This window comes from Elephas maximus, chromosome 1 (genome assembly GCF_024166365.1).
Source record: "Elephas maximus indicus isolate mEleMax1 chromosome 1, mEleMax1 primary haplotype, whole genome shotgun sequence".
Lineage (NCBI taxonomy): Eukaryota > Metazoa > Chordata > Mammalia > Proboscidea > Elephantidae > Elephas > Elephas maximus.
This window is the reverse complement of record NC_064819.1, coordinates 137,051,937-137,067,650: the sequence shown is the minus strand read 5'-3', so window position 1 is coordinate 137,067,650 and position 15,714 is coordinate 137,051,937. Positions and strand designations below refer to the sequence as shown.

At 41.9% G+C, this 15,714-nt stretch overlaps 1 protein-coding gene and 1 pseudogene across 3 annotated transcripts in view; one reads left to right on the top strand and one right to left on the bottom strand.

Annotated features, from left to right (window-relative positions):
- The window catches only part of CD109 (CD109 molecule), a 208,059-nt gene that overhangs the window by 129,929 nt on the left and 62,416 nt on the right, over positions 1-15,714 (bottom strand). For all 3 annotated transcript variants that reach the window (XM_049895453.1, XM_049895437.1, XM_049895444.1), the window contains one exon: positions 6,962-7,087. In XM_049895453.1, the coding sequence (XP_049751410.1) occupies positions 6,962-7,087 (126 nt within the window). The remainder of the gene's footprint in view (positions 1-6,961; positions 7,088-15,714) is intronic.
- On the top strand, positions 12,526-13,091 carry LOC126057309 (EP300-interacting inhibitor of differentiation 1-like; annotated as a pseudogene).

Sequence of the window (15,714 nt, the reverse complement as noted above, 5' to 3'; positions counted from 1 at the left end):
TGCCATTACACTAATGAGCAAGACATGCTAAAGTCTGACCCTCGTGTTTTCTGACTGGTACTCAAAATAACATACCCTGGTAGAAGGGTAACATACATCTGAAAAGAGGGGTATTCTTAGGATAGCTTATGGAGTAAGAGAACAAGACAAAGAACCTCTCATGTAAATCAGGCTTGGGGTACGGAAATAAAATGTTTATCCCCAAGGGACTGACAATAGCAGACCAAATGATTCAATAAAAATCACAGAAATAACATAACACAAAAATTTTGAGTGCATTCTCAATTTCTATAACCCAAAAACCAAACCCACTATTGTTGAGTCGATTCTAACTCATAGCAACCCTACAGAACAGAGTAGAACTGCACCATAGGGTTTTCAAGGCTGCAATCTTTATGGAAGCACACTGCCACATCTTTCTATCCGTGGAGCAGCTGGAGGATTTGAACTGCCAACCTTGTGGTTAGCAGCTGAGTGCTTAGCCACTGCGCCAGCAGGGTTCCTTAAATTTCTATAAGAGGGTAGAATATTCAGTTCTTGACTGAACTTTTTTTTTTAATTTTCAAAATCAGAAAATCCAGAAGCCTTACTCCATAGATCCTATTTTCCACTGGCTCAGAAGTTCATTAAATACAACAACCACACATATTCCCAAAATTAAAATATATAAGCCTATTCTTATATCGTATCATATACAAGAATTGAGTCAAAGAACATCACAAAGGATAATATCAATAGGAATAGTCTAGGAGAAACTACTCTTTCACTCATTCTTTCAACCCACAAGCATGAATAAGTTCCTAAAATAGGTCAGATACTGTATTAGACAAAAAAAAATACAAAAAAGTAATAAAACACAACAACTGTCTTCAAGGAGCTCACTGTCTAATAAGTGAGGCAATCATATTTTTAAAAACTACGCCAATCAATAAGTGCTGTGTTAGAGGTGTGTATAAGGCCTCACAGAAGAATGGAGGATGAAGTGCTGAAAGCTGCCAGCTGGCCCTCTGAGGAATCAAAATGCTAAAACTTATTCTTCCTTCCTTTTATTACTGCACATGGAATTGAGAACTTCAGGTCTTTTATGAAAAAAGCAATCTTCTTTTAAGCTGAGGGTAACAAAACTATTTTGGAAGCCACATCCACATTCCTGAGTTCTGACCTGTCACAGTTTGCTCTGTGCTTTCTGTTAGTTGTCATCACAAGCCTGGGGTGGGGGGGGGGGAAGGAGGGGGCAGGGTGCTTACCACATACTGCTTGTGGAACTCTTCAGGGACAAGAACTATCCAAACAAAGATACGCACTTTTGCAAAAGACAAAAGGGCTCCAGACAAACCTGACAGCAGAAGCAAGCTGACCCAGGAAACAGCTGGGCAATAAGAAAAGATAAAAATTATTCTGCAATACTATAAAAAGCAGTGAGGTACTGGCAACCCTTACCTAACCTTTCTAGAATAACTAACTCAAGAGAAAGTAAATGTAACTGTTATAAAACAAAGGAACGATTCAGTGCAGACTGCTTCTAAATTATATAATAATTTGACGTCCACAATATACAGGGCTCCAAAAAAAGAGATTTCAAGTTGTAAGCATGTTGAGTTTTCTGCATTCAGTTTCTTGTCCCCTAACCCCAAACACTGGCTTAAGGCTGAGACAAGGGCTGAGAAACTGTAATCTGTTAGCGCTAGAAGACGCTACAGAGTTTATCTAGCTCAGTGGTTCTAGGCCGGGTATGCATCTGAATCATCAGAGAAACTATTGTAAAAATACAGACTGTCTCCAAATTTCTGATTTAGTAAGTCCAGGATGGGGCCAGAAAGCTCTAATGAGTTAGTCACCTAGAGAGATGAAGTCAATAGCCCTGGGAGTTCAAAGGAGCTGCTAGTGAGTTCAAAGAATAAATCAGTAGGCCTGTCTCAGTCCTGTGCTTTTTCCACTATCCAACACTGCCTCTCAATGGAACAGATCAAAATTAAAGATGCCTGACTATGGGCATATATCAGTACATCTCAAAATGTGGTCCACAAAACAAACAGAATCTCCCACAATCTTTAAAATGCAAATCCCTGGGTCTACTGCTAGAATTAACTGAATCACAATTTCTCAGAGTGAGGCCTGAACTATGCATCTTTGACAAGCTCCCCAGTCAGTAGATCCTCTTAGGCACACTGATGTTTAAGAACCACTGGTATGTGCTAGCAGGCCAGAATCTCAGGGGACCCTTGTGAGAAACTCAGCTGAATGAGCCACTCTGGAAGGGAAAACAGGCTCCCATCTGACACTTAAGGAAGTGGGGCACAGGGCCATGATAATCAAGGGGAACAGGAGCTACTCAGTGCACCGGAATTTTCTTTGGGTTCTCAGAGGAACTGAGCAACAATGTTTGAGTCACCCAGTGGCCAGGGCCTCTAGGGCCCTGGGCTGCCCACAGGAGAGAGTGCAGGAAGAGAGCCGGTGTGGCCAGATCCCTCCTGGTTGGCAGGAGCTTGCTTCTCAGATGCGAACATTACTCTTTCTTTTAAAGAACCTCTAAAACTGCCTTCTAGTAACCTGGAATACAATTAAAAAATCACAGCTGCAAAAAGCACTTACAAGCATTTTGAAGAGTTCATTAATACCAGTCAAGAGATAGACACCTAAAGTACCTAGAGAAATACTACAAAAAAATGAAAACACAAGCAATGTTTCACTTAAAAACAAGTTATCTTCCCAAAGTTTACTTGTAGGTTAATTATCAAATCAAGGAGCATTTCTCCACTTAACCCATAATGTACATGAAGTGTAACCACCTTGTGAAACACACTTCTGTAGAGAGCTGTCACACGGAAAAATACACCTCTTCCCTGTGAGGAGAGGGCTGGTGCTCATTCTGTAAACCTTCATCTAAACTACAATAAAAAATAAAAAATTCTGAAGGTGAAAAGCAATACCTGAAGTTCAAAAGCAATTTAAGAAATCCAGAAAGGATAATAAATGACTCATTTATTTTTATTCTACAAATAAACATATTACAATAGGAGAAACGACAAGGAGCCCAACTACTGTGTTTCATCTAAAGGACTGCTCTCCCTGAGCTAGTGGAAAGGGTGACTAAAGAATCATCTGCGGGGTCACTACAAACCAAAGGACTGATCAGGCTTGTATTTTTTACATACATTTCCCTTCAGTAATACTAAGATTATTCCATATTTTTTCTAGACAAAAAAATGGGATTTCAAAACACTCCTCTGAAAATAAAATTTTCCCCTCCCTGTGTTTTACACTGAGAATGCTCACTGCCTTAGAAGTATAAAAATACAGTCTATACTAGTGGACTATTTAAAAATAAATAAATATATTTCTCTCATAGTCATTTTTCACTGCTGAAAGAACCAAAACCAAACTCAATGCCGTTGAGTCAATTCCAACTCATAGCGACCCTATAGGACAGAGTAGAACTGCCCCACAGAGTTCCCAAGGAGCACCTGGTAGATTCGAACTGCCAACCTTCTGGTTAACAGCCATAGCACTTAACTACTACGCCACCAGGATTTCACTGAAAGAACAGCAGTTTAATAATAAACAACATTTGGTCCTTTAATGCTGTGCAGGAGTCCAAAAAAAAAAAAAAAAGAAACAAAACCCCCTGCCATCGAGTTGATTCCAACTCACAGGGACCCCATAGGACAGAGTAGAACTGCCCCCTAGGGTTTCAAGAGCAGTTGGTGGATTCGAACTGCTGACCTTTTGGGTAACAGACAAGCTCCTAACCGCTACAAAAACTAGAGACTTAGCCTGGTATGGAAACCCTGGTACCTTCATGGTTAAGAGCTACAGCTGCTAACCAAAAGGTCAGCAGTTTGAATCCATCAGGTGCTCCTTGGAAACTCTATGGGGCAGTTCTACTTTGTCCTATAGGATTGCTTTGAGTTGGAATCAAGTTGACAGCAAGGGGTAGCCTGGTCTAGGTTTGCTCTTACAGCATTTCTTTGATTATACTGACCCCTGGTGGTCCTTGAAGGACTCTTATTTTTTTAAATAAAATGCTTTATTTTTTCTTAGATGTGTGCCCCAAATTAACATTACATCACCAATAATAAGTTACTGGTCAATATGCTTGTTTCCAAAAGGACAAAGATGCTTTATAGAATGTGGCAGAGAATAAAATTATATTTAGTTCAAGACAAATGACTATTACATAGTTTTCATACATTCATTTAATAACTACTGGCTTCTTTTTTTTTTTTTCTAGGGTCGCTATGAGTCAGAATCGACTCCACGGCAATGCGTGTGGTTTGGTTTTTTTGGTGATATGTCTGAAACCTTGGTGATGCAGTGGTTAAGAGCGCGGCTGCTAACCAAAAGGTCGGCAGTTTGAATCTACTAGCTGCTGTTAGAAACCCTACTGGACAGTTCTACTCTGTACTATAGGGTCACTATGAGTCGGAATCGAATTTGACAGCAATGGAGTTTTGGTGACATGTCCTGGGGATACAGGGGTAAACAACACAAACGGTCACTGTAGTCTCCATTATAAATACTACAGTATTTTGGAGGCAACCAAAAGTGATATGAACGAACCAAGAGAGAAACAGAGTGCCATTAGGCCACTTTAGAGGAGGCCCAAAAGGTAAAAAGCAATTAGCTGGAATGACAGTAGACAGAACAGCATTCCAGGCAGAGAGGACAGCATGTAGGAAGGCTCTGGAATATGGACAGTGAGTTTGAGAAACTGAAAGGATATAATATGTCTCAAGCACAGAGTTCAAGCGCAAGAATGGCACTTGACAAGGCTGAAGCGGTGGACAAGGGCCAGATCTTGTGAATGTTTTTCACACTTTAAGCACCTATATTTTCTTCAAAGCATTATCTTTCTTTTTTTTTTTCCCCCCTATTAAAGCAATATGAGACTGGTCAAGTTCACAAATCGCTACACAAGAAATCCCATAAATCTTTCAAAATCCAATGTCACATCTTGCACAAGTCTTTCTCAACTATTCCATCACCCTCTCTCCTCTGGTACTTACGCTGTTCACCCCTCATTAAACAGTTAATCTCTCAGAACCTGCCACCCTGCTAAACCTACCCTCCCTGCTCTCATCTAGAAACTGAGTATAATAAAACCTATTTTTCAAGACTGTTGTGATAATACAAGTAAAAAGCAGGTCACATATCAATACCTTTACATTACCTGGGGTCTTACGCTAACAACTGATTATTCCTTTCAATACAGTGGTCCTCAACTAAGGAGAGTGAGATATTTCCCCCCAGAGGATATTTTGCAATATCAGGAGACATTTCTGGCTGTCACAATTAGGGTATAGGGGGTAGATGCTACTGCCATCAGTGGGTAGAGGCCAGAGATGTTGCTAAACATCCTACAATACACAGGACACCACCCCCCCCCCCCGCAACAAAGAATTTTCTAGTGCAAAGCACTGAGAGTGGCAATAGATAAGTGGTAACTTTGGTGAAGGGTAAGACAGTACACAATACTGGGGAAGTCAGTACAACCTGACCAAGGCAAGGTCATGGAAGCTTCATAGACACATCCAAACTCCCTGAGGGACCAAATCGCTTGGCTGAGGGCTGTAGGGACCATGGTCTCAGAAACATTTAGCCCAACTGGCATAACATATTTTATGGAGAAAATATTCTACATTCTACTTTGGTGAGTAGCATCTGGGGTCTTAAAAGCTTGTAAGCGGCCATCTAAGTTATTTCACTGGTCCCACACCATTAGCAGCAAGGGATAATGAAGAAAACCAAAGACACAAGGGAGAGATTAGTCCAAAGGACTAATGGGCCACAACTACCACAGCCTCCAGCAGACTGACTGAGTCCAGCACAACTGGATGGTGTCCAGCTACCACCACTAACTGCTATGACAGGGATCACAATAGAGGGTCCCGGGCAGATCTGGAGAAAAATGTAGAACAAAATTCTAACTCACAAAAAAAAGACCAGACTTACTGATCTGACAGAGTCTAGAAAAGCCCCAAGAGTATGGCCCCCAGACACCCTTTTAACTCAGCACTTAAGTCACTCCTGAGATTCACCCTTCAGCCAAAGATTAGACAGGCCCATAAAACAAAACAAGACTAAATGGACACATCCGCTCAGGGGCAAGGACAAGAAGGCAGAAGGGGACAAGGAAGCTGGTAACAGGGAACCCAAGGTTGAGAAGGGGAAAGTGTTGACATGTCGTGAGGGTGGCAACCAGTGTCACAAAACAATATGTGTATTAATTGTTCGACAAGAAACTAATTTGCTCTGTAAATCTTCATCTAAAGTACAATAAAAAAAAAATTGATAGTAAGAAGCTCTGTTCACATAGAATTCTTTTTTTAAAGCTCTTATTTATCAATTACACTCATCAAATTTCCAAAAAATGAGATGCACAGGAGAAAACCTGAGGCACAAAGGGAAATATGGCATTTTAATGTCTCTTCCCTATTAGATCTCAGAGTTGCATGAGTTGGCAGCAAATATAGGAAGTAGGTGGAAGAGTTGAGGAGAACGAAAGATTGGGAAACGGAAGGCTATTTAAAGTCACTGTTTATTAAAGCAAAGATAATTAAAGTATGTTAGTCCAATTACTTATCAAGAGTCATTCTGAGACATAAAATTTGCCAAATAATAGCTATATATTCATTGCTTTTTTTTAGTTCATTACTTAGTTTTAAAATACTCAATGCATGCAATACATGTTTTTTTGAAAACACTTATTTAATCAATTTTATACTAAAATGCCAAAATGGATTAACCTTCAAACATTATATTATAGAAAAAGAAAATGATTAAAACTTTAATATGTCATAATGAAGGCTAATCCCGCAGTAAGTTAAAAATAAAGCTCTTACATGATCTAGATTTTCATAATTTTTTTTTGTTGTTCATTGCATAGACGACTGTAGCCATTTCCCCACTTGAATTATTGAAGCCATTTTAGCATTACCCAAAAAAATACATTAATACTCACATTTACTTGAACTTGAATGGACCAGTCGCCGAGTATTGGATGGGAAGACAACTGAAAAGTTTTGGAAACAACTCCAAGATTATTCTGTTCTGACAGCCACTGTTGGATCAAATTTGATTTGGGGTCCTAAAATGAAAACCATACACATTAATTATATAAAGTTTGCCCACGTATATACATATCCTATTTAGTTATGGCTGATGCCTTGAAGCACTCCCAGGCATGTCTAGAACTTTTCCCAAAATATGGCACAAAGACAGTTTTTGGAAAATGTTGTAACTATTGTGACAATGAGGACAATCAAGAATTTCTTATTTTCTCATATTTCTCTCAGCAACATCTTGATTTTGCTCCACCTTATAATTCCTGGCACCAAATTTCCTACTACATGAAACACTAGAACAGGTATATCACTAAACCTGTGATGTTGTTATCGTTGTTGTTTTGAGAAGAAAATTCACTCTAATGATAACAGGTCCCATTCATTAAAGGCCACTATGTGCCTGGCACTCTGCATTGTCTTTGTTACAATTCCCCTTCAGGGCAGGATTATCCTCCTTTTATAGCTGAGAAAACTGAGGCCTGGAGAGGTTAGGTAAGCACTCGGTAACTGTAAGCGACTGACTGACACTGCCCACTACTACAGCACCAGTACATGATGGAATTCAGGATACAAACTCATATCTGTCTTTTATTTAACAAAAGTATATGAGAGAGATGTTTAACCAAGGTGGTACAAGGAAAATACTTCAGTCTTCCTATAGTCTCCCAGACAAAGATCCTTCCTGCAATGGTCATCTAAGCCAAACCAGCAGTCATCCCACATTCCTCTCTCACGTTCCAGCCCTGTCAACTCTCTCTTTAATATCTCTCCAATTTGCCACCCAACTTCCATCCTCACAGCTACCATTCTCTTTTTGAACTACTGCAACTAATCCCTTTCCTCCAGTCCTGCCCCTTCTGATACATCTTCCCCACTGCCAACAGTGTTATCCATTTAAAACACAAATCTGTGTATGAGCTAAAGTGGTTGAAATACCTGACACAGTTCCTGTTATACAATAAGCTGCAAATAAACATTGGCTATGATCATTTTTTTTTTATGATCATTATAGAAACCCTGGTGGTGTAGTGGTTAAGTGCTACGGATGCTAACCAAAGGGTTGGCAGTTTGAATCCACCAGGAGCTTCTTGGAAACTCTATGGGGCAGTTCTACTCTGTCCTACAGGGTTGCTATGAGTCAGAATTGACTCAACGGCACTGGGTTTGGTTTTTTGGTTTTATGATCATTATACAAGACCACTAGATAATCCCAGCTTTTGTTTGTTACAGAATAAAGCCCACACTCCTCTGCATGGTTTACAAGGCCCTTAGTAATCTGATTTCATCTACATTTCCAGGCTCATCTTTCTCCAAACATACAAATTTGTCTGCAGTTCACCCCCCCAGAAACCCATGCACCTAGGCCTCTGTGATTGCTGCATGAAATCTCTTCTTTCCTTGTGCAACCAGTGAACTAAGCTCCAGCCTCCTATCTTCTGTACTGTCTTCAACAGGCAGAGATGGCCCATCTCTGGAGAGCACCTAGTATACCCGGAGCTTGCCTTAGTACCTATAACTGTTTAAGATACTCATCAGTTACGTGGTCTTTATTCCCACTACAGTGTGAACTCCTGAAAGCAGAGATCATATACTTTCCCTTGGTCTTATTCTCCATCCTTTGGCCAGAGGTAGTGAGTTGGCCCAGTTATTAGAAGCCAGGAGAAACCTCTCTCCCGGAGTGGGGAAGAAAGTGAAAGTTAGCGGTGAGCACAATGCTGAGAACTGGGTAGGCAGTAGTCTATTAAGCCAGAAACTAATTGTTAAAAAGAAAGACTGTCACCAACTCAAGAATAAGCAGGTCACTGCTGGCATACTCCTAGGACAGGCATTGTAACCAGCAGTTGGTGCTGCTGTGCCTGCCAAAGCAGACTGCATGGGAGGACTGTGGAGTTTAGAGGCTTGGGAACAAAGGAAGAAATACGAACAGTTAATAAACATATAAAGTGTTCAATCTAGTAATTAAGGAAATGCATATTAAAACGATGATATACCATTTTTCTTCTGTTAGAATGACAAAGATTTAAAAAAATAATTCACAGTGTTACCTAAAGTGTAGGGAAGGTGTTCACGTTCTGCTGCTGTATTATTTTGGTGTACATTTGTCACAGGTGGTATCATGCCGCTAAGAATGAAGGAAGCCCAAGTGAAATCTTTGATGATTTTGCACCTGGAGGATCTGGTGGGGTGATATAATCCTTCTGGTTTCCCAAGCCTGTTTTGGACCTAGGTCTAACCACCACCAGTAAAGAAGACACAGAGTATGAAGGAACACCAGAAATATTTACAGAGCACACTCAGGATTGGAATGGGCCATTGAAATAGGCTTAGCATCACAGCAGAGCCCAGCATTTGCATGTGGTCATCTCTTGCTGGGATGCACATAGGACAGTCACACACGATGTGAATGATGCTTCCTGTCACAGCCACAGCAGCTGCATGCAGAAGATGCTGGAGTAGTGGCCCTTCCCGCCCCTTCAGTTACTTCTGGATGGCTCTGGCTCTCTCTCAGGGGTCTCAGCATAGCACAGGGTCTGCTACCTGTGCCAAACTTGCTTAAACAGTAAATTCCCTGGCTAGAAGACTGTCTGCAGGGAGTATTTCTGCCACTCTCTGGAGTCATGGATTTTGTGCAAGATGTCTGCTCTGCAAGTGGATTCAGAGAAGTCAAATCACTTAAATAAGGTGGCTCCCTCCCTGGCCAGGGCCAAGGTTCTGGGTTAGCCTTTACCATGCCAGGCCAGAATGGTTAGGGCACAATCACAGGATATAACCCCAGGCCAATGACAAATACCCTGTTCCCATACAAGGTTGCTATCTCTACCAGGAGCAATTTCTTGAAGAAGACAGGTCAGGGTAGAAGCCAGTCATGCTAGCTGCCATCACAATGTCAGAGGCACTTATTTCCATAGTGTTTGACCAGGCTGGCTGGAAAAGCCCAGAATTAGAGCAGAAGTAGGCCATGTTTTCCATCATCAGAAGGCCTCAGAAACCCCTTTCCTTCCTGAGGTCAGTTACTGGGGCATGCAAAATGAATAATACCCAGTGATATCCTCAAGAAACAATGAGCATCCCTGAATATAATGGTCAATAGCTTAGCTACATCTAACAGCCATTATTGGCTGGGCAGGATGGTCCCAAAAAGTTGACATCGTAGCTCTCAAATGCATTTCTTCATATTAGCCTGCAGGTGGTGCTGCACTCGGGCGTACAACTCTGTCCCAGTCAGGGGCGTTTATTAGGCTAAGTCTTACTTTTTTCTGTGAAGTTTTGCAAGAAACTAATTATTCCACACTGAAAGATGTAGGAAACATCTAAGTCTGGTGAACTGTTTTCAGGTGGAGGCATATCAGATATGTGAGGCATGTGTATCAATGCTGACCTGGCATCTGCAAGTTACATGGCAGGAAGAAGCTACCTGCAGACCTGAGTTCATATCCAAGTCTTATTGGCTAAGTGCAGAAAGCAGAGCATGGCTACCCCACATTCAGTGTTCCCAAACAGGGTTCCTGTGGAAAGTCTAAACTCTCCTCTCCTGACCAAGAAGAGAGCCTTTCTGAGCACTTCAGGGAAGACTGACTGTGGTAAACAAAGTCCAGAATTGGAGATAAGAGCCCAAAGAACCTACAAATCAAAGGTTTCAAAGACAGACACTAAAGCAAAATAAAACTAAAAAAAAAACCCATTGCCGTTAAGTTGACTGCAACTCATAGAGACCTTATGGGACAGAGTAGAACCGCCTCATAGAGTTTCCAAGGAGCGCCTGGTGGATTTGAACTGCCGACCTTTTGGTTAGCAGCCGTAGCACTTAACCACTACACCACCAGGGTTTCCAAAGCAGGATAGAGAGGCAAAACTAAAGAACACACAGACCAGCTGTCCAGAGTCAGCTGGATCCCAAAATACTCATCGTTGTCAAGTCAATTTCAACTCATAGCAACCCTACAGGACAGAGTAGAGCTACCCTGAAGGGTTTCCAAGGAGCAGCTGGTGGATTCAAACTGCCAGCCTTTTGGTTAGCAGCCGAGATCTTAACCACTGCACCACCAGGGCTTCTCAGCCAGGTTAGTTCTGGGTTAATGCATGGAACAGGCAATTTATCCACTGGGGATTCTTATTTGCCTGAGGCAGAAGAAGGCAGATGGAATGTAAAAGGCCAGAGATTGGCAGAAGTTTACTTCTAAATCCTGTTTTATGCACAGTTTCTAGCATATAGTAAGTGCTCCATATATGTGGGTAAAGGAGCAAGGATGGTATGAATGGAGTCAGTTCAACCCTGCTCTGAGAGTATCATCAATTTAGAAATTATATTTACTATGTCAACTGCTTTATAAACATTCCAATACATAGCAGATGCAGAAAATCACAGAGCTGCCAAATTTGAAATAATACTAATTCAAGAAATATGCATTGAGCACCATGCTAAACAATGTGGTACTTGTTACAAACACGTTTGTTTAAAGTTATACGTGTACATGCTTATTTGCGTGGTTTTCTTTTTAATTTATAACAACTAAGAACCTAAAAATCATAGGAAGATACTGAACTAAAAAGCCTAAATTTACTTTCCATATTATATTATTCATCAGAGCATTTAGAGTAACCAACCATCTCGGGGCTAAGGGAATTTCAGTTTTAAAACCAGAAGAATCTCAGGCAAACTGGGATGAGTTGGTCACCCACATCTAGAACTGTCCTCAGTTTAAATGCTGAAAACCAGGTCCAGTTAGATCCCAATTGTCTTCAACTTGATTCTCAAAGGAAAGCACTTAGTCTGCTAACCATGCTGCCTCCAGATTATAGGGGTACTGAAGCACCACAGGCCAAATGTCCACCTGTCAAAAGGAATTTCTATAATAATAATAATAGCAGCTAATGATTGATGAGCACTTCCTACGTGTCAGGCTCAGTTCTAAGTGCTCTATTTAAATCATCTCACTTAATCCTCACAATAGCTTTGTGAATTATTATTATTAACTCATTTATAGATAAGGAAACTGAGGCTCAGGGAGATTAATTTTCCCAAGGTCACATAGCTGGAATCTATTATTTTTGGAGTACACAGGCTGATCCTTTTAAAAATGTTAAGATCATTTCACGCCTCTCCTCAGAATTCTCCGATGACTTCTCATTCTACTCAGAGTAAAATCCAAAATCCTTATCATAGCCTTCAAGACCCTGTATATACCACCCCTCAAACCATCTCCCTGAGCTTCTGATATTTGTTCTTTCACTCTCTGGGCTTCAGGGCACTGGCCAGCTCATTGTACTTCAATGTACCAAACAAGCTCCCACCTCAGAGCCTTTGCACATGCTGTTCCCTCTGTTTGTATGGGCTCATTCTTTGGTTTCCTTTAGGTCTCTGCTGAAATAATTCTTCCCTGACCACTCTATTGAAAATAGCTAGCACAGGTATTTGTGAGCTTGCTGAAAATGCTTTGCAAGCATTTGAGCAGCTTGAGCCATGGCCAAAATGTCCAAGCTGTCCGAACTGTAAGAGGAGAGCGATGACCTGCAAATGGATGGGATGCCTGGCAAAAATGACCTTCCACAGAAGGAGGTAGGCAGTGGAAACTGGGAGCCGTTCCCAAGCCCCTCCTGCAATGGGGACCCATGCCACAGCTCAAGGAGGAAGGACCAATGGAGGAGGAGGAGGCCCAGGCAATGACAGGGGGGCAGGGGACCTTGCTAACAGTCCCAGCCATGGGGAGCAAAAAGGCCAGATTTCGGCCCCAGACTTTGAGAGCAAGGATGAGGGCAAGGAATTAGATGACCGGGAGGACAACTAACAACTGTCCGGAAAAGGAGTAGCTCAGTGGTGCAGCCCTTGAAGAAGCCAACAAGATGTTTCTGAGAACATCCAGAGCAAGAGAAGCAGTCTGAGATGACAGGTTTCAGATGCATTATGAGAAGACCCTGTTTGATCAGTTAGTTTTTACAGAAGAGCTTTTTTCAGTTATGGTTGTCAATCGTCTGACCGAAGATATCAGCTGTGATGAGATTATTGATAGAGTAGGTAAATGCTGTTAAAAGAGGAGAAAACTACTTAAGGAGAGACCCAAAATTCCATTATTTTGGGAGTTCACTCAGAAAAGTTCTGTGCCAATGAAAAAGTTGATCTTCAGAAAAAGACTGTTTGCGAGAGGCGGAGCCAAGATGGCGGACTAGGCAGACGCTACCTCGGATCCCTCTTACAACAAAGACACGGAAAAACAAGTGAATCGATCACATACATAACAATCTACGAACCCTGAACAACAAACACAGATTTAGAGACAGAGAACGAACTAATACGGGGAAGCAGCGATTGTTTCCAGAGCCTGGAGCCAGCATACCAGTCAGGTACGGCACAAGCACAGAGACCTGCTCCACCCCCCTGAACTAACCCCGGGAGGGGGACTAGCCGGTTCCACGGGCGGCGTGGGACGCAGCCGTTAGGAGAAGTCCCCGGGAGGCAGTGACTGATCTTGGAGCAGAAAGAGCAGCACCCGAGCCGGGGAACCGTCCCACAGGGATTTGGACTGCACGCAGGTACGCCATAAACACGGAGAGTTGCTCCACCCCCTGAACTAACCCCGGGAAGGTGACCATCCGGGTCGCGCGGGCGGCGTGGGACGCAGCCGGTAGGAGAAGTCCCCGGGAGGCAGCGACTGGTATTGGAGCGGGGAGAACAGCGTTCCAGCCGGGACACTCGGTCGCGGCACAAGCACGGGGAGCTACTCCACCCATCTGAACTAACCCCGGGAGGGGGCCCACCTGGTTCACGGGGGCGGCACGGCCACGCGGCTGGAGGGACGAGAAGTCCCCAGGAGGCAGCGACTGATTTTGGAGTCGAGAGTGCACCGTCCCAGTAGGGGAGCCTTGACGCTGGGCGTGGGGCTGGAAGCGGAGGATCTGACCGTGACTCCAGCGGGCCAGACCCCCCGGGGGCAATCTCCACACAGACAGCACACATAGGCGACGCGCCTGCGGGAATCTCAGATATAATAGTCTTTCCAAGCAAGACAAGCAACTCTGGCTATATTCTGAGGTGCTACTCTCCTATCTCTCTGTTCCCTCCCCCACCCTCCCCAGGCGGCTTCATTAACATCTGAATAGCCTGAGCCAGAGGGAGAACTCTGATAGGGATCTGACTGCAGTTTTTTTTTAGCGGATTTTCTGGAAAAACTAGTTTCCCAGTGATGGCTCGGAGACAACAATCCATATCAAACCACTTAAAGAAGCAGACCGTGACAGCTTCTCCAACTCCCCAAACAAAAGAATCAAAATCTTTCCCAAATGAAGATACAATTTTGGAATTATCAGATACAGAATATAAAAAACTAATTTACAGAATGCTTAATGATATCACAAATGAAATTAGGATATCTGCAGAAAAAGCCAAGGAACACACTGATAAAACTGTTGAAGAACTCAAAAAGATTATTCAAGAACATAGTGGAAAAATTAATAAGTTGCAAGAATCCATAGAGAGACAACATGTAGAAATCCAAAAGATTAACAATAAAATAACAGAATTAGACAACACACTAGGAAGTCAGAGGAGCAGACTCGAGCAATTAGAATGCAGACTGGGACATCTGGAGGACCAGGGAATCAACACCAACATAGCTGAAAAAAAATCAGATAAAAGAATTAAAAAAAATGAAGAAACCCTAAGAATTATGTGGGACTCTATCAAGAAGGATAACCTGCGGGTGATTGGAGTCCCAGAACAGGGAGGGGGGACAGAAAACACAGAGAAAATAGTTGAAGAACTTCTGACAGAAAACTTCCCTGACATCATGAAAGACGAAAGGATATCTATCCAAGATGCTCTTCGAACCCCATTTAAGATTGATCCAAAAAGAAAAACACCAAGACATATTATCATCAAACTCACCAAAACCAAAGATAAACAGAAAATTTTAAAAGCAGCCAGGGAGAAAAGAAAGGTTTCCTTCAAGGGAGAATCAATAAGAATATGTTCTGACTACTCAGCAGAAACCATGCAGGCAAGAAGGGAATGGGACGACATATACAGAACACTGAAGGAGAAGAACTGCCAACCAAGGATCATATATCCAGCAAAACTCTCTCTGAAATATGAAGGCGAAATTAAGATATTTACAGACAAACACAAGTTTAGAGAATTTGCAAAAACCAAACCAAAGCTACAAGAAATACTAAAGGATATTGTTTGGTCAGAGAACCAATAATATCAGATATCAGCACAACACAAGGTCACAAAACAGAACGTCCTGATATCAACTCAAATAGGGAAATCACAAAAACAAACAAATTAAGATTAATTAAAAAAAAATACACATAACAGGGAATCATGGAAGTCAATAGGTAAAAGATCACAATAATCAAAAAGAGGGACTAAATACAGGAGGCATTGAACTGCCATATGGAGAGTGATACAAGGCGATATAGAACAATACAAGTTAGGTTTTTACTTAGAAAAATAGGGGTATATAATGAGGTAACCACAAAAAGGTATAACAACTCTATAACTCAAGACAAAAACCAAGAAAAACGTAACGACTCAACTAACATAAAGTCAAACACTATGAAAGTGAGGATCTCACAATTTACTAAGAAAAACGCCTCAGCACAAAAAAGTATGTGGAAAAATGAAATTGTCAACAACACACATAAAAAGGCATCA